At 46.3% G+C, this 19781-nt stretch overlaps 1 protein-coding gene across 1 annotated transcript in view; it reads right to left on the bottom strand.

Moving 5' to 3' along the window:
* The window catches only part of FLNB (filamin B, beta), a gene marked incomplete at its 5' end in the record, with an annotated part of 56056 nt that extends 36932 nt beyond the window's left edge, over window positions 1–19124 (bottom strand). The window contains 9 exons of the mRNA XM_009708866.1: window positions 722–859; window positions 2586–2783; window positions 4070–4232; window positions 5048–5125; window positions 5884–6002; window positions 9380–9527; window positions 10427–10524; window positions 11506–11792; window positions 18874–19124. Coding sequence (XP_009707168.1) covers window positions 722–859; window positions 2586–2783; window positions 4070–4232; window positions 5048–5125; window positions 5884–6002; window positions 9380–9527; window positions 10427–10524; window positions 11506–11792; window positions 18874–19124 — 1480 coding nt within the window. The remainder of the gene's footprint in view (window positions 1–721; window positions 860–2585; window positions 2784–4069; window positions 4233–5047; window positions 5126–5883; window positions 6003–9379; window positions 9528–10426; window positions 10525–11505; window positions 11793–18873) is intronic.
* Window positions 19125–19781: the final 657 nt, after the last annotated feature.

Here is a 19781-nt window from a genome sequence, read left to right as displayed (position 1 = left end):
GTGTGTGTGGAGGAGGTGAAGGCAATACAATGCACCTTTTAATACCGTCCCAGTCGGGGGGAGGTGACGGGCTCACAAGTACAACACAAGCACAGCAGCTCCCCGAGAGCAGCAGCACAGCCGCTGCTGCTGGCAGCCTCCGGAGCCCACTGCACGAGCTGCATCCCGGCCTCCCACGGTCCAGGTGGAGGGTCACATCCAGAGCTCAGGATACAGCAAAGGACCTGGGGATGGATCCTGGCAGAAGGTCTCCATGTCAGCGTAGATGTTCCCTCAACCCTCTCCTTCCCTGCTCATGTGTCCAAGCACCCAGTGCAGGCAGGAGTGCTGCTCTGAGCCATTCCTAGCTTTACGAGAGCAGGATTTCCACCCTGCCAGAGACCCTGGAGCGTGACTTGGTCCCACAGATTAGATGAAGATGCAATGCAAACACATAAAGGTTGGAGAGCACGGCAGACACATGGATTTTCACGGTTTTGCTAACCAATATGCGTTAAAATGGAGAGACTTAAAACCAGGTGTAATCTTACCTAGCCCCGCAAAAAACCTTCACACTAGACACAAAGTACCAGGAAATCCTTCTGAAATTTAGCTTTTTATGATAACACAAATCCCATCAGCTCCATCACGCCACCATCTCCTTAGTGCTCTTCCATTTTGCAGTCTCCACTTCCCCCTTCTCCAACACACACCCACAGCACAAATTCACCCAAACACTTACTCGGTCCCTTTACAGTCACTCCAAGATCTCCACTCCCCGCTGCTCTCGTATCAACCTTGAAGTCAGCCGTTTCCCTCATGCGGACACCCTTGGGCTGCAGACCTCTACCAGTGGCACGACATGCGTTCGGATTGCAGGCTGCAAGGGAATTTCAGACATCATACCGTCTTTGATTCTCAACATACACATAGCCTACCCAGCCCAGAACAACCTTTAGTTTAATGTTGACTCAGGGCAACCACAGCTTAGCTTTCAGCACAAGTTTTAATGTTATAGTGTGAAGACAGACAGACAGGAGTCTGCCCAGCCGTTGTCTATGCCCCACGGCTTTTGGGTAGAAGTGTGCGGTGCAGCAAGGCAACACTGACCCTCTACAAGGGCCATTTTTTTAAAAACTAAAGCAAACACTGAAGCCCTGTTGCTTTCCAACTTGTTGCCAGTTACCAATACAAAACTTTTACACAGCTATCACATACAGATATTCACTGTACTAGGCTCAATCTTCTTGATGCCTTTCGTGTTGAGAGGCACACTGCAGCATGGGCTGAAGCCTCCCTTTGCAGATAAGCCCCCGTGAACAGTATTGTTGTGCTGTTCTTTCAGAAGCGCGTGACCAACCAAAATAACTGCTATTAGCAAAGCCGAGTTCTGCACATGCTTCCTTAAGAGATGTCACATCAAAACCCCCTGCTTGTCACAGTTCACACTTCCAGAAGCAAAGCCATCACCCCTCTGCAGACCCAAGCAGCCATGGGTAGGGCAGTAGGTTACACATGGCTGAGCTTAAGCTTATGCTTGATCCCTTTCCTCCAAGTGCTTCTCCAGGCCTGCAGAGTGGCTACATAAATAAGTAACACACACTAATGAACAGTTTTTGTTACACAATCCCAGCTATCGTGTGGTCTTCAACTCCAGAGACCTGAAGGGTTTGAAGAGACTTACAAATAATCACAGCTTCCCTGTAGCATAAACCCAACATGCATTTCCCCAAAATACACCGTGCTTACAGCAGGAGCACAAGTCTGCCAAGCAGCTCATTAGGTTCTCATTCATTTCAATAGCTTACGAGTTTTACCCTTGCCCCTGCAGCAGCCAAGATCGCTCCACGTCCTACCCACCGGACAGTGTAAGCGAAGATTGCATGCCATCGCTAGCTCTGAAAACTCAGTGGGGGCACACAGAAGTGTGCTCAAGGTGGGGCGGGAATGGCTCACAGAGCCCTCACACAACTCTCCAGCAGCTTGTGGTTAAGGCAGTTTCACTGACTGGGTCACATATCGCTTCAGTTCACTTGCGATTTTCCTCCCTAACCCCAACAAAACCAAACCCCCTTTCGGCCAGGACAAGCTGCAGGCTAGAAGCTTGCAAAAAGCAAACGTGACGAAGCATCCTGCACACCTCTTACCAACTATGAAGCCATTAGCAGTGAAGTCCAAAATTCCACAAATGGAGGGTAGCTCAGGAGAGATGAGCAGAGATCTAAAAGCATAGGAGCACGTAAGGATGGAACAGAAAGCAAGTTAGGTGTCAGTTAAGGAGGAAAACAGTAAATACAGTCATTTAAGGAACAAAGGTGGAAAATAGCAAGACACTGCATAGCTGTATAACACTTCAAAAAAAAAAAACAACCAAACTGCAGCTTAACGTTCGGATGTCTAGGCAGAAAGGAAACTCTAGCAACAAAAGCCGTATTACTGTTAGAAAGCACTGTTTTACCCTGTGAATACCCAGGCGATCCACTGAATCAGGTCCAAGATGTTGAAAGGTACAGAGAATGTCCAAGGCAAGATTCAAGTATTTTCTATGATTACATCCAAGGAGAAAAGTGGCCATCTACATACAGATGTATTTTTAAAAAGCATACCCTCTCCAACGAGAACAGCGCAAGGAGTTTTGGGAATCGCCTCCCCAGCAAAAGTCACTTTGACAGCATGAGGACCAGCTTGAACAGGTTTGTAGGTGCAACGGTAGACTTGGTTGCCTTTGTCTTCTACTGCAACTTCAGCAAGGCTCCTCCCCTGAGGATCCTCCACTTCCACATTCACGTCACCCACACCAGCACCTGCAAAGGAAACAAGCCCAGCTGAGCCTTGGCTTCCCCACAGCAACACGCACTGTGTTTAGGATCACAGCCAGCTGTCTGGGCTCAGCCCATAGTCCTCTGCTATCATTTCTAGGTATAGCCTAAATGTTCAGCTTCTGCTGACAGCAACTAGACATTCAAGTGGGGAGAGGGGGCAAGGCAGGACGGTGGCATCTCCATGAAGCCAAATTGACAGAGCTCTGCTGCTCCAGCCACAGGGTTTCACAACAGTATTATAGTACTGAATAGGCACACAGCCTAGTTACCCTACCGCTACCACTCTCTAGTACCTCTATCACAGACTAGCCCACAACTTTACCACTCAGTTCAATCTCTTAAGCTTTGAAGTGGTTTAGATTAAGAGCTCAGCCAACGTGCACGCTAGTCTGGACAAGGATCCTTCTCTGCTGGACTATACATATTCCCTTATGTTCAAACACCTGCTCCTCTCATTTTATTCAAGTCATCATGCAACAAAAACAGTTTTCCAGACACTTCCAGAGGCCAGACATGTCTTTACATGATTCAGACCACTCCTTCTCCCAATTAGAGGCTGAACACAACACTTCCCCTCACTATAACCACATTTAATTTTATTTCTAAGCACCCTCAGGCAGAAGGCAATTTAAAATATGCTTCTCAGCATATTTTGGTGTTTAAATACTTCAAGCAACTGCCCTAAGAAATTTCACATTGTTCTAAATGAATTAGCATTTGCAGCATCTTACTGACTCATTCCTCTAGGCTACAGCATTGGCCTAATAGCAGGCAACAAGTCACATGATGGAGATGCCCTAATGAAGATAGCAGCCCTCTAATAATTACAACAGAGGTTGAAACCAGTTCATCATTGAAGTAAGAACTCAAAGTAGCACCGTGGAAGATTCTTTCTGTCAAGCTAAACACAGAACATATTAAGCATTTACAGTTTACTCACAGTTCATCCTTCAGAGATGGGCATTTCATATTCCTGTTCAAAACAAGTTGGGGGAAGAAACCAGCCAGGAACTTGCCTGCTGCCCTTCAGCAAGTTCATGGCAATTTCTGGGTACTGCTTAGCACCTTCCTGCCCCAGCTTAGCTCCATACTTCAAATGTTTCATACATAGCTGAAGCCTCCAGAGCAGCCTGGCTATTATTTCACCTCTGAACTTGATATGGCTGCAAATCCTCATCCACTTTTCAGTTTGTTTATTCCTCCAAGGCTTATGTTTTCCTCACGTTTGAGGAAGCTGCAGGATTTCAGCACTCATTCATCCTGCTTACCTGCTGTGTAGAGGTCAAAGTAGGTAGGCTTGTTGGCAATGTTCCCTGTCGCCTCCAGTCCTGGTCCTTTTGCTGTTACTTTGCTCGCATCTCCCTGGGCTTTGTCAACATTCACTTCAAACGGGCTCTTTGAGATGTGCTGCCCGGCAAACAGGACTGAAACCTAGAGACAGACAGACAGAGAGCATCAGCTCCAACCCACCGGGCAGAGGCAGAGCTCAGTGTCACTGCCACAGAGCCAAGCGTGGGGTCAAGTGCCTGCATTCCTAGCACCCAGAGTCTAGGCCTCGGAGGTGAGAGAGACCATCCATCCCACAACCTTCATCCTGCCCATGCAGCATAACTGCTGGCCACCTCCTTAAAGTGCTACTGACCACAGGGTCTGCCATCCCAGCGGGGATGCTTGAATCTGGATATGCCAGTAAAAGGCAGACCACCATCCAGCAATGAAGCGGCAGCAGAAGTTGCATTTATCCTTTCAGGCTGGCTATGGGTACCAGCCACTCGGGTAAGTGCCAAGCAAAGGGATCACCCATCATAAACCTGCTTCTGCAGGCATCTGGGGACAGAGCTGGGTGGGGAACCTTCTCTGCAAAACCCCTACGGTGTACAATATCATCAGCAAAGAAACAACCTAAAGAAACAACCTGGTACTTTCCTCCACGTCTCTGGGACAACCCACAAAACTGGCTCCACGAGCTGCAAGACGTGGCCCCATGTGAGTGGAGAGCCAGCTGTAGCCCTTGATACCCAAACACCCTCACACTTTCTCCCAACACACACCCTCTTCCCCCTTGAGTAGGGGGCAGCTCAACAGCCCAGGTGGAGAATTAAGGCCACATCAGGTTACCTTTTCTTCAGGACGGCCAGAGCAGCTATTGCACTGTCAGTAAACAGGCAGACCTCAGAGCCTCACATCAACCACCAGCAGAGTAGCACGTTCAGCAAGAGCATGTTGGGTACTGACACACAACCTACCTTGTGAGGTCCAGTAACCTTCGGCACATACTGAACTGAATAGGTCTTGTTTTTGTCACTGGAAGGTGTTATTGTTGCCTAGGAGAGAAAACACATCCATTGTTGAGCTGTGCCTACGCGTGCCAGCCTAAGACTTTTCTGGGTAGCCCTTGATACTGCAAACTATTTCCAGAGTCAGAAATGTCAGAGACTTCTTGCTGTGGGAGCAGGGATCCTTGCTACCTCCTCTTCTCATATGGAAAAAACCCCCATTGATTTTGTCTTTACACAAGACGAAGCAAGCCACCTTCTCCCCACCCCAATTCTTCCCCTTGCTGTTAAGTGGTCTAGTAAGGCAGGCCAAAACTGAGGAGACACTAAGTCCAATGTACAGCTGTATTTTTCTGGAATGTTGTAACATGATCAAGTGGAGCACTTGGATGAGAAGTTTCTATAAACATTAAAACCAGCATTTTTAACTCAAAATGATTCATGGCATCTAAATAGCTGCTCTAGCCATTCCTGCAGAATGAGTAAGGGCAGACAGTGATTTAGTGATGTGTGTTATCTAAAAGCATGTCAGAGTGTTCTTGGCCAGTCAACCTAAAGCACTGCAACTACTGGACAATCGGAGATGTGTTGCTTAGCTGCAGATAGTGACATTTTTTTCAAGTTCATCCAGTAAGGCAATTATGAGCAAAAGCTTGAGGTTGGCATTTTTGATAGATGGTATTTTGCAACTTCTTTTTAGATTACTTATCTATTAAGACCTCACTTGTGAAAAACAAAGGTTACTGCAAAAACTTCAGCATTCAGACCAGCTTTACTTTTCCATACAAAATATTTAACATACATACCTCCTCTCTGTTTCCTTCTGGATCCTCTATGAAGACCATCAGGTCTCCCTGCCCAGCACTGATGGTGTCTACCGTGAAGATGGCAGGCTGCTTCACCATGTTCCCGTGAGGCTCAATCCCTGTGAGACAGATGCAGAGAAGCACATCAGCTGTTGCTACAAAACCCAAAAGGCAGTCTGGAGGCGACCAACACGCTGTCCAACCCATCCTCCCACACAAACCTCCAGCACCAGTTTCCCCAGGCCACTGCATGACACCTCTTCATGGGCTGCCCAGAGCATCATGCTCACAATATCCCCTACTCTTACAATACAAGTATTTTTAAAAATTGGTTGAATCACTGGTGCTCAACTCATCTCAGAATCTCTGGCCAAGTCAGGAACCCAGCTGGCACCTGGTTTCAGGTGAAAATGAGTTACTCCATTTGCCTGAGCCGTGTACCAAGGGTCACCCACACAGCTGGCGAGCGCCCGGCCGACCTGACAGCAAGCGGGTTATGTGCATTAGCTGCGCAGTAGGAGCTGCTCTGCTGCACACAGCTACATGCTGCAATGGTGCTGCACCCCAGGAAGGGCAACCGGGGAGGCAGGAGAGAAATTTTGGGAAGCCTTTTGGTAAAGGCATTACCCTAGAGCCAAGAGTGAAAGATTTATTTCATCAAATCATAGAATGGTTTTGTTGGAAGGCATCTTAAAGATCACCTATTTCCAACCCCCCTGCCATGGGCAGGGACACCTCCCACCAGACCAGGTTGCTCAAAGCCCCATCCAACCTGGCCTTGAACACTTCCAGGGATGGGGCATCCACAACTTCTCTGGGCAACCTGTTCCACTGCCTCACCACCCTCACCGTGAAGAATTTCTTCTTAATATCTAGTTTAAATCTTCCCTCTTCCAGTTTAAAGCCATGGCCTCTTGTCCTATGACTCCATTCTCTTGTAAAAATTCCCTCCTCAGCTTTCTTGTAGGCCCTTTAGGTACTGGAAGGCTGCTCTAAGGTCTGCCCAGAGCCTTCTCTTCTCCAGGCTGAACAACCACAACTCTCAGCCTGTCCTCACAGGAGAGGTGCTCCAGCCCTCGGATCATCTTCATGACCTCCTCTGGACTCACTCCAACAGGTCCATGTCCTCCTTCTGTTACTTAAGTAAGATAGTTCTTACCTATACTGTCCCATTTTATTCCATTTTCAGAACTCAGCTGTACAGACACTGCTCAGGTTTATTACTGAAAGCTGCTCAAACTACTTTGCCAGAGTGAACACTGTACAAATGGCACACAGGAACTTCTTTCAACCACGAAAATCCTGCAATTCAGTGGCACTTCCACTTAGCTTTTAATCAGAGTTTCCTTATTCCTCAGCACAGGGCTTGCTACAGCACGCATTTACCAGCAGGGTTTCATCATCTCCCTATACGTAGCCCCAGGTCATGACACCTGTCATGGTGGTGTCAGACTGAGTGGGTGGAAGAACTTCCCAAAGTTGCAAGTTCCAGACTAGCCCAAACATATATACCCTCCCGTCCAAGGGAATTACTCCTCAGCTTATTCATAAAACCGTGGGCACTAGTGCTCCATAGCACAATTAGTGGAAAGTGCAACGTCTGATAGATTATAAAGGAAGTGGTTGTGAACAACAGAATTCCTGAACTTGTTTATCTTCACAAAACAATAACTTGAGAGCAATGCAAGGAAGATCATGTTTTTACTAGGAAATCTGAGCATTCTGATAAGGTGTTAACAATTGATACATTCGTTCTCTCAAACTAAGCCCTAGATTATCATCTAGCTTAAACAGCTATAAATTCGCTCTGCATATCTTCAGCCCACCACACAAGCATTGAGATATGGTATTTGAGTTAAATATCCCTCCTTCTGCAAGCACAATGAGAGAGCTGCTTATCCTCAGAAGACAGCTTCAGCCAGGACAGCACTAGTCACAGCACTTTCTTAGCCTACATTTCATCTTCTAGATTTTACTGTTGTATCAAGAGATTTGCTTTGGCTGGTTAAATGAGAACTCATAGTGCATCACTGATGACCTGCACAATTCTGTACAGCATCTCTGCAGGTTCATTTCATATCAGGTCTACACAGAGCTGCCTTCAGAGCAAACCACCACAGTGCCCAGGGTGGTACACTACAACTAAGACTCATGTTGGGAGGTTATGAGCCACTTAACATGGAAAAACAGTAAAAAAAAAGCTAATATTGACCCACTTCACACTTGACAGTCACCTTTTTCTGGAAGCATGAAGACCTGTTACTCACTTGCCCAAAAGACCCTGTCCAGCTTGGTAGTGAGCCCCTTGCTGCTCAGAGTTGTCAATGATATTTAGTGACTCTGTTTTGGCAATTAACTTTGGGAAAACATCAGTCTTTCAAGAAGAGCCTCTCACCCTTTATAATTTCCATTACAGTGGCTCCAGAGCACTGTATGCATGAAAGTAGACCACAAAATAATTCCAGTTTTTGAAAAAATAAGAACATGACTAAAGCCAGACTTGACAGACTGAGGCAGGTTGATCAGTCATTTACACAGTAAGTGGAGTATGGGTAGTCTATACTTTTGGGGTCTGACAAATGTGTCTATGTATCATGATTTGCTGTGGAAGGCGCCAACAAATTCTGAAACCCAGTAATTCTGAAAATCTTGAAGGACCAACAGCAGCTCCCAGATCTTAACAAATAAATAAATAAATAAATAAATTGAATGGAGAACAAAGTATAATGCTTAAATGCTTGCTACACACCAAGCATGTTAAAGGTAAAAATCTGTTATTCATTTAGTTGTGACTATATTCCAATCTAGAGTAGAACCACATCAGAAGTTACAGGAAATTATCTATTTAAAAGGTAAATTAAAAATAAGAATGCCTATGTAGATCTACAGTTGCATAAACATCTATGGACAAGTCCTTCCAAGGAGCAACAAAGGCTCAGCACTATTTAATGTCTGAAGGGTTACCAACCCATCTGTGTGCGTGTGCAAAGTATTCACACCTACCGATCAATCCAAGTAACTTATTTAGAATTAGCCTACCCTAATACACATCTGCCATCAAGCCTGGGAAACCGGAGACTGTGCCTCTACAGAGAGTCTGCTGAGAGACACGCACAGATGTAAAGAGGTTTTTCCTCTTTAAAGGACTGCTTTATCACAAGAAGCATTCTCTGCTAGATCAACAACCATCAGTAGCAATACTGCTAGCTTAAATTTCACACCAAGGTTGTACCATGCTGCTACTTCCAGCTGTGGACTGCAAGGCTGGTAGCTTGCAGAACAGGTTCAGAGACTTTGGGGAATTTACATGTTAGAACTAGGAGTGTCTTTTGGACTATATCCACGTATTTCTGAAACTAGGCACCACACCAAGAGTATACAAGTGAAACTTTGAAGTCAGTTACAGTAGGTCTGGAGTTCAACATAAGCAAAAAACCCCACCCAGTTTTCTGAAGAGTTAAATCCTCTGTGCAGCTTAAGCTCACCAAGTCCTTACCTCTGCCATAAGCCCTTGCTTTCTTTGGATTCAGTTTGGGTTTTAAAGGAGCTCCTGGTTTCAGCTTGGCTTTGGGGAACTGGGACAGGTAAGTCATTACAGAGTGCTCATCCACATCAGGGTGGATAATTTCTTCAGGGGTAATAACCTGAAAGACAACACAATTAAGTACATGGTACCAGTGCTTGGTTACCGCATGTCAACATAGAAACAGAGCTACAACAGAGTCTTACATTTCAAAACTCTTGCATGCTAATGTGATTTCTTACATTTATTTTCCCTTTGATACACATAACATCATTTATTATCTCACAGCAAGAAAATCAAGAAGCTCACTATGGTCCCAATCTGGTTTGGGGGATTTTTGTGCCTTGATTATGAAGGGTTCTTAGGAGACTGTGACAAACTAAACAGTAGCAAGGCAAGACAACGGTAGCTATGTTCCCCTCAAAAAGCAACATGGGGATAATTGAAACTGGAAGAATCAGTAATTCAAAATCCCACTTGCTACAGCTCTGAACTACAGCGCTTGCAAAGCGGAACTTGTGACCAGTCTCTTCGCCTCCTCCCACAACACAAGCTGCTCCAACGGCTTCAGAGACTTCAGCAATTCTGTCCAACTTTATCAGCACGAAAACAATCCAGTTTGCAAATACATTGTTCTTTGTTTGAAAGTCATCTTTGCAGGTGATTTCCTAAGCCAGTGAGGTTTTTCTTCCGTGGAATTCAATGCAGCAAACCAAACTCACTCCATGGACGAACGGCGCAGGCACCACTACACAGGCGCGTTTTCCCCTACCCTACGTGCTGCAACGCCAGCTGTCTTCCGCGGAGACCCCTACACAAAAATCTTACAACCAGAGCTCTGAAATCTAATACCATATTTCATTGCAATTTGACTTTTCTCAGGCAATTGCACACAAGTAAACTGTAACTTTTGAAGCATCCAAGCAACTTCATCTGCTTCCCTCGATTTAAATTCAAGTTAGCCGCAAGTACAAAGCTCCCCGCAGGCAGCCTGCGTTTCGGTGCCCAGCACAGCCTTACCTGTGGCACACCCAGCCAGTCGTCCGCCTGCTGCATGGCTTCCCGAGCATTGTCAACCGGTTTCTTGGGGTCCCAGGTCTCCCAGTCAGGGCACAGGCCTGCAAGCACATTTCAGTTGTTAGCTGTTATCTGCAAAGGAGCTTCCCCAGCTGAAGAAACGAAGTGCAAACTCCACAGCCACTTGTATTACACTGCTGTACAGAAAGACACTCAGACCTTTGCAGAAGTGAAGATGAGCATGCACTGCTCACCAAAACTCTTCTGAGACAACAGCCAGCATCTCCACAGGCCCTTACGGCACAGGCAGTAACAGTCTGTCCAAGTTCATTCCCACCCACCTTGCTTATCAACTAAAGATGTATAGCTTTTCAGTCAGCCACACAACTGCACTGCTTTAAATTTAAGCTGTACAAGACATCACTCTAAATTCAGCACGAATACATCGAGTCATCCTTTATGATTTGCTGGCTCTCCTGAAGCAAATTTGGAAAAGAAAATTTCAACGGTTTGCCATCGCAACCCAGCTTGCATTAGATGAACACCAGCAATCACACTAGCAAGGCTGTTTTACAAGAAGGTGGGGAAACTGCGCCTTTTCCACACTTCATCACATTACTCGCCTTAAGTAGCACTGCCTCAGCTTGCTAAACACTGAAGTTTCAGGTAGTGCGCGGCTTTTGGCTGCTCTGTGCTCCCTCTGCAATCCTATTTCGGGAGAACACATGAAGCCTCCTGCTGCGCCCTGAAGTTGAAAGGTTGTTGGCACTTGCTGTGGGAACAAGTCTTCCTTGCATTTAGGAGCCAGCATTTGCGCCTTTGTCCCTTGCACCCAATACAAAGCTCAGACGTGGCGCCTCCAATAATGCAATCACACATTCTGCTTTAGGCCAGTATTTCTCTTGGCCAAGTCATTTACAACTTGCTGCTTCCCACAGCTGGCCTCTTTGGACTCAGGTTTTCTTGAAAGCCTCATTCCCGTCTCCAGCTCAGCAGTGAAAACCTCCTCCCACAGGAACAGCAGAACAGCCACGAGGACAGCAAGCAAGGAAAACGCTGACCATCAGGAGCAAAGGACTTACCTGGAGCACAGCTGTCAACAAGAGCCCCCAGCGCTTTGCCATCCTGCCAGTTTTGATTGAAGTTTGTGATTGGCAAGTAAGGAATTTTGTTTTGGATCCAGCCCAGCAGCCTCTGCTTAGGGGTCTGCTTCTTTGCATCATCATCACCTTCATCCTCCCACACTGGCATGGAAATGGAATAGTGGAGGATAAGGGTCCATATCAGGCCAAGGATCAACTTCAAGTTTCCATCAACTATGGCTTTACTATCTGGAAAACAAAAGACATACAACCAATTATTTCCTACCCTAAAGGAGAGAGGCATGTTTTTAAAATACTATGCCTGCACCCATGCCCAGGTAATCAAGGACAAGAGAAGCAGCCCAGGTCACTGCAGGTGCTTGCTCAGGCAGAAACACCATTCTTCATGCCCTGCATTAGACGGGAGGAAAGAGAAGAGTCCAAGGACTCGGTGCCCTCCAGCTGTCTTGGGAGCTCAGTGCTTTCCAAGGGTGGTGTGACTTGCCCTCGAAGCTTTACAACATTACGCTTAGGAGAATCGGCAGTTTAGGATCTCTGGTATTCTGCATTTGGATGATAAGTGCCACCTGGCATTTTTAATGGCATTTGTATCTTATGAAAGAGACCAAACAGCATGTGATGGAGTTCACAAGAACAGCACCCCAACAGAGGTGAAATACCCCAGGGCATACCTAAAAGCACCATTTAGGAAAACTGCATTTATATACAGAAACATGTCTCCCCAAACAAATCAATAGCTTGCATTAAAAGTGGTAGCAAAAAAAGTGCTATATGATGAAGTCCAGCAAAAACAGAGTTTGGAATTAGAACAAAGTCCAGATATACCATGACCTGGGTACAAATGCAAAACAGGGAGTGGAGGTCCATCGGGCATCCTTTGCACCATCACACTCCTGCCTGCACAAAAAGTCATCCCTTCATGCTACAAATTCAGAGTTCGAAGAAAAGAAAAAGCCAGCTCTGGCTTTTCCATGTCACTCTCTAGCCTAGTAAAGTTTATCACTACAGTGGCCATGTCGTAGCTCTACTTTAAGACACACCATGCATCTACGTTTAAGGCTGCTAGGTATCAGACTGTCATAAGAAGTTGTCTGCAGGGGCAGGATATTTTTCTGCATCAGTTTGGACTTAGGAAGTGACCTCTAGAGTTTTGTGAATAGTCTCGCAATTTACTTCAGTTTTAGTGAGTCACACATTGGATGCACTCCCTTTGAGCCTGTAGTCGCTACTCTGGTTGTATTACACTTGTAACAGCTCCAGTTTGTCTAAGCTCACCCAAACCAGGGCTCTTCTGCAATGTTTCAGGATGCCCTCAGCCTGACTGATCCTTTCATTCACAACAGCATGTTGCAGCAGAGCATTTGTCCGTTCTTTCCTCTATTTCAGTGAAAACTGTTACAGAAACCCCTTTTTAGTCAACAGAAGTTATAAGTGACCTGAAAGCTTTTGTCTGCGTTCCAGCTCGCAGAGCAGATGCTGGAGTAAAGACAACCACAGTGGTACAAACTCACTTTCATGCCACCAGAATAATTGTACCGGGATCTTATTGAGTCCTAGCTAGCAAAGGAAAAGCGTTCAGTACTTCGATTGGCTTCTCCGGTTCAAATTCAGGTACAGTCCTCCAAGCTGTGCCTCACCATGCCCAACATCCACTAAGCATGCCTTACTTGCTCCTCTTCAGCTAAAGAGATTGCAGCAGCAACCCAATGCCTTCTTATCAACACAGAAACATCTCCCGACTTTCAGAGCAAGTGATTATACAGAATACCGACCAAGAACAGTAAGCACAAGGGTGTTCCCTTTAACCCAATGCTCAGGCAAAGCGGTTAATATTTACACGGTTTCACAACAGGGCGGTATGTCCTGAACAGATAATACTCTAACTTCAGACTTCGAATGGCATTTGGCCTTTCTGGATAGTTAGCACCTAGTTTCTACCCAGATTGTATTTGTATTGGATTTTTTTAACATCAGTTTTGACTACTCTTACAGGATCATGATAACTGTCTGCCACTTGACTGCTCTCTGCTGTGTCACATCCAGTCTGAGGTATACAACAGATAGCTATGAGGTGATTAAGCCCCGCTGGGTTTTAATTACAAGTTCCAAGGTGAAAGTCTGCATCACGTAAGTAGTGTGTCTCTCAGTGACAACTAAACAGTCCCTGCTGTTACTTACTTCCCCTCCTCTTTCCAGTTGAGTTGCAAACTGGTCAGTGGAGGGAAGATGCTCCCTCCTTACAACCCATTAGGGAAAGTTTTCTTGAAAGAGATTGTATCAGAGCAGAAAGAAGAGCTGCGTTTTACATGAGAGAGAGACCTAAAGCCCAGCTGGCAGGCTCTCCACAGTGCCTGAGCTCTGCAAGCTGGAATTAAGGGCTGCAGCATGCAAAAACCAGACCATCAGTGCGAGCCCCCACTGCCCACCCACTCCATCCCACACCCCCAGGGCAGGACCCCACACTCACACCACCAGCCATGGCATCGCTGCACCAGAAACACCCCTGAGCCTCAGTTTCAGATTTACACTAACATCAGCATTTTTACTACAGTGGACACAGTGATGATGTAGTATGCTAGAAGTAAACTCATTTCAGAAAGCCATCCAGCATTCCCAGGGAGTAAAGCCAGCGGGACAGAATCACCTCAAGCACAATACTACGCACACGTTACTCAGTATAAAGAATGGCTCGTTTCATATTTACAGCACATAAACAATGTCTGTATGCAGATGTGCTGTGGTTACTGCAGCAACCAGACGCGTGCTCAGAGCTTCCTCCAGCACCCCATCTCCGAGGGCACAGCTGGGCTCTGGTCCTTGGCCTTAGGGAAAAAGAGCCCATGCACAGGACAGCTTCACATTGAGAGCAAGAATATCCTCTCTCATCCGCCTTGTCCAGAGGGGCCGGGCACTGGGCCGCTGCCCCGATGACAGGTAAAGGTCACCGCAGGAATGGGACGGCTCTTCCTCCCCAGGGCTGGTGTCATCCCCGCAACTGCTCCTTGTTAGCAAAGTTAGCAAGCTCTTACAGCCTCCCGGCTTCCTGACAGGCATAGGGATCTCATGACGTAATTTTTTCCAAGTCTGCTTGCAGGAGGGCTTGTCTGCTTTCATTTGGGGTGGGGAAGAGGGAGGGAGAAGAACTCCCAGGCAGGACAGGAGACCTTATCAACACCCAGCAGAACCGCCTGTGCACCCTTCCCGACGGCACCCTGCTCCCAGCTACAGGGGATCCCACCAGCAGCTCACAAGCTCTATCACAATGTAAAAGGACCCTCCATGTTCAAGAGGAGACCAGAGTCCATCCCAAAGCAGGCTTGACTTCCAAGCACTGGTGTAAAGCTTGGCTCCACCTGAGCATTCAGCCTCTCCAGAAAAGCCTTCACTTTTGTGCTGCCTTTTTAATTAACTGACTAAAAATATTCAGTGCATCCTCCTTGATGTCCCAGGCATTAAGATGCAAGTGGCACCCAGGAAAACAAGCATTCATTTACAGGTCCTGCACAAGGAGCACAGAACTGGCCCAGAGAACCCTGAAACCCTCTTAGCACAACCAAATTTGCAGGCATCCCCCACCAGCTCCACACGCACACTGCCAACATAATACTGCCAAGGTCTTGGAACAGAAAAAAAAAAAAAAAAAAAAGTGTTTCCAATGAGACTTAAGCACCAGCAATCATTACTGCAGGCACTGTCATGGACACCAGCTCAGCTGCCTTTCCACTGGATTCCCCCCCATTCCCTGGTCTGCTTCAAGACACTTTTTCTGGCCATTCCAGGCTGGAAAATGGATTATATAAATAGCAGATCTTGCAACACTGCTTTCCTACTACGAAAATTACTTTTACACATACTTATTACTCACACAATCTATACTTCGCAGCTTTACAGAGCCTTTCAAGCTATGTTTCTCGGTTGCCCCTCTGGAGCTCTCAGTAAATTTACAACTTAGAGATGCACCCTTGTTGCGGTCAGTGCTTCAGAACCACAGTGTAACCGCCTGGCCCCTCGAGGATGCACCTCCACCACCGGCAGCGTTCAGCTTTCAGCTTCAATGAGTCAGGTACACGAGAACAAATTGTGTGCTTTCAGCTGAAACAGAGTTTGTGTTTACTTCATGGCATCAGAGAAGTTTCTGCAGATTAAAGGAGTCCCCTCCACGCAGAGAACAGCCGCCAATCCCCGCCTTCCCGTGGCACGGAGGAAGCGAGCTGTCACATCTCATTCTCCAAGATAATTTAGCGGGGTTGAACAAACTCTTTACAGCACCACTGTAGACAGCTTCAATGTAACCTTTTTTGGAGAAAGTGCGGTCATCTGCATAATTTGCTTTATTCACGTTACAATGCTTATGTTAACATCTGCAAGATGCACTACAGGCATGCCAGAGGGCTCTCCTCTCGCTCACTGTTCCACTGCACCGGGTAGGAAACGCTTTGGAGACCAAAGTTCCTGCACAGCCGAGTCACACCACCGCACCGGCCACAGAGCAGGATACCTGCTGACAGCCATTTGACTTGTACTTTCAAGGGACACATTTTTATGGGGAGCCCAGGCATGAAGCAGGACTCCACGCCACAGGACCCCTCACCTGTCTCAGGCCAGTACTTGGGAGGACTTCAGCTCAACTGGAAACACAGACAACCGACTTTAAAGGTGCCATCTACAACAGCCAAAGGATGAGGGCTTTGGAGGAGTTTTTTTGTCTGTTTGGTTTTTTTGGTTTGTCTGGTTTGGTTTGGTTTTTTTTTTTGGGGGGGGGGAGGGGGGGTGGGGTGTTGTTTTTCCCCTCCATCGGAACTAAGAATTTTCAGGCTGTTACATGCAAGTCCTCCTGACACACTGCTGCGGACTCTGAATTTCTGAGTGCTGTTAGGTGACCACTTTCAGACAGTCTGCAAATTATCATGGCTAGACACATGGTCCTGAACCAGCAAGAAGGAGAAAAAGCAGAAACACTCAAGTCTGGATTTAAGACACCTTCATTCCCGCCTACACTGTTCAACGTGCATTTTAACTTCAGTTACTCCAACTCTAACTTGCTTTCCTCCTCTAAAAGTACCCAATGGCAATCCAACATCATCAACATAGCAACAGTCATCAAGCAAGATGCAGCCCTCGTTCAGCTGCACACCGGCAGAAGCCGTCGGGAGGGACAGGCTGCCGTCAGCCCACTGCCGAGAGGTCCTGGCGTCGAGATGCAGCTTGACATGACCTACACGCTGACTGCTGGGGAAAACCTGCCAACGAGACTTAAGCTGTTCTGCAGAATCAACACCAGCACTGAACAAGCGAGCACTCACTTTTCTGTTTAAAAAAAAAAAGCCTATATATAGCCTACAACATTAAGTTTTATGTAGGAGTACCCTGCTTCTTAGTCAGCTATTAGGATTTAAGTGGCTGCCTGTTAGGGCGAAGAGGAAAACAGACTGAACCAGAGTTTGTTTGCTTCCCCCATCACACCTCTGAGTCTAAATTGTAATTCTTGCCTTTTTATTATCCTAAGTGGCAACCAGCCCAAAAAATGGATTATGGCAATTCTACAGGCTGGCAGTATACACCACCAGTCTCAGTCTTGAGAAGGAACCAAGTTTTAACTGCTCAAGCTGATTTATAATTGTTGCTCTATACTAAATATTAATACGATATGCTATACTTGGACTGTTAATATCACATTCTTTAAAGCACAAAGAAAGACGTTACAGTGCCTAGCCTTCAGCCAGCAGCGTGACTAGCCTGAGCCAGCAACACACCATCTCGAGACAAACGTGTGCCACTTTTACAGCTTGGGCCACAAAAAACATCCCAACCCAACCTACCAAGTGGAAAAACGCCAACGCTGCAGAGCTCAGTTCTCTGTACTTCTGTTTGCAGTTGCCCCAGAAGCAAGCACCAGAACTGAGACCTGGCATTGATTTGAAGCTTGCAAATTCATCTGCTTAGCAGAGATCCCTAAACTCTACCTGGAGTACCTGGTTTGAACTATACGACCTTCATTAGGTGTCTTCAAAACGAAATTATTCTACAATTCAAAAAAACCCCACAGTGTTACACACAAGTTTGTGACTAGTATCTTCTGCTCCTGTGCAAGTCTGCTCTGCATTGGGACTAAGCACAAGCACTGCCTGAACCACAGCAACGCTCCCTGAACTCTGCCCTACAGCAGAGCTGCAAGTCATTTTCTCTTGGACAATTAGTGGAAACAGGATAAGCTACCGAGGCAGACAGCTTCCTTACTCAGTCGAGCTAGTAATACAGACTGCGTGAAGTCTTGTGAAACACATGAAGGACTGTAAAGCAACTTTTGCGCAGCGATTTTTTAAAAATTTTTTTAAAAAAAAAAATTCTTGGCTGAGGCCGCAGTCAACATGGCTTGTTCACAGTCTGGGCAAAGTCATCGCAGAAGTTTACTCAGTCGAGCTAGTAATACAGACTGCGTGAAGTCTTGTGAAACACATGAAGGACTGTAAAGCAACTTTTGCGCAGCGATTTTTTAAAATTTTTTTTTTAAAAAAAAATAATTCTTGGCTGAGGCCACAGTCAACACGGCTTGTTCACAGTCTGGGCAAAGTCATCACAGAAGTTTTGCTGTTGATCTTCACACATGGAAGTTCTACCACATCCAGCAACTGATCTTTGCATCCAGCTTCTCTAAAGTGGTCACCCTCTCCAGTCTTCATGTCTCCCCTATTTAAAATTTTGTTTTATGCATTATACCGAGGAAGAACCCAAGACACACGCTCCTTAATACAAAAGAAAGGAGCCGTCTCAACAATAGCTCTTACTCCTTATTTCCAGACATAGAAGGAACTTTGTATAGCGCACAAAGTTCATCTCAGTTAGGGATCATTTATGTAGTGACTGTAGGAATTTTAAACCCCAGTGTCTTTACGTTTCAGAGCATTGCCCCACCTCTAATTATTCTCACCTATTGTTAAACAGCTAGAGCAATTGGGGAGCAGAAAAATTAAGCACTCATTAGGGTTTAATCTTCTGTAACAGTGAAAACTCCACATGGAACCAAGCTCTCTGAAAGCCCTGCTCCGCACTGCGTGCATGCCAAACAGAAGTATGCAGATGAGATGGAGCTGAGCAAGCTGCCTAAGGAAATTCTTTGCTGAAGCATACAGTATGTGTTCACAGGCTTACCATGCCTGCTAAACACATCAGCGACATCCTCTGTAGGGATAATATGTCTTTAAATCAATTATGTGGGTTCCTCTGTGCTTTGAGGACATACTGCAACCATTTCCCTCCAGTGACCCTGAAGTCCAGGTCCACCTCAGCTTCTCGGGGCTCAGCACATAGCACGTAGCTTTGTTGTCTGGCCACGTTCAGCCGGCTTACCCCGTGAAAGCACAGGCTGTGCTTATCGCAGAGTTGGCACCGGGGCGGTTGAACTCAGGCCAGTTTGGTGGATTCCTAGCTGTGACCCACTGGCCTCCAACAGCAACGTGCTCCAGCCCCACTGCCTCTCTGCTTCTCAGCAGTGTTTGCCATCGGTGCTGTGACCCGTAGGAGAGCTGTTCCTCGGCATCCAGGTTACCCGAATACCAGCAGGCTTTCAGCTCATCCGCTCCCAGCTTAGCTCCTGCGCCCTGCCAAGACACAGTGCGTGGTCAGCTTCGCTAACAAGCCTCAGGGCATTTGTTACCCAAGTGTATCTTCAGGAAGTGTCAGTGATACACCATGTACACAGCAGATCCACGAAGCTATTTACAAGGCGAGTTTTTCAGAGGCGGAGTGCCATTTCACAGAACAGTAACTGAGTGCTGATCTGGGCACACACAGCAGGATGGGAAAAATGCTGGGGTGTTTTGTTTTGTGTGTGGTTTTTTTTTTTCCCAAGAGGACAGAAACCATTTACCTCTATGCTTACCAGGATGTCTGGTTATTACAAAAAAAAGTAAGATTGCTTTGTGACACTCATTTTAGGATTTCGGAGATTAAACATTACAATTCAGAGGTTTTCAACAGTTGTTACTTTAACTGGATTTGAAGCCATTCAGACCAGATGGAGAACTTCAGGCCACTATTGCATCCACCGTCCTGTACTGTCTACTGGTGCCTGTTGGGCCTCTGGAAAGGATCTCTCATGAGGTGGAACAGGCACCTATAAAAATAAGTTCAAAGCCAGTCCTTTCCATGTAGGTTTGGCAAGAAAAAAAAAAATCATACAGAAAAAAATAAAAAGAATCAAACCAGTGGCACTCATAAGAGTGAAATACAGATTAAAATAACTCTGCCCAACTTCT

Source organism: Cariama cristata, unplaced genomic scaffold (genome assembly GCF_000690535.1).
Source record: "Cariama cristata isolate BGI_N322 unplaced genomic scaffold, ASM69053v1 scaffold5121, whole genome shotgun sequence".
NCBI classification, from domain to species: Eukaryota; Metazoa; Chordata; class Aves; order Cariamiformes; family Cariamidae; genus Cariama; species Cariama cristata.
This window is presented reverse-complemented; position numbering and strand designations above follow the sequence as displayed.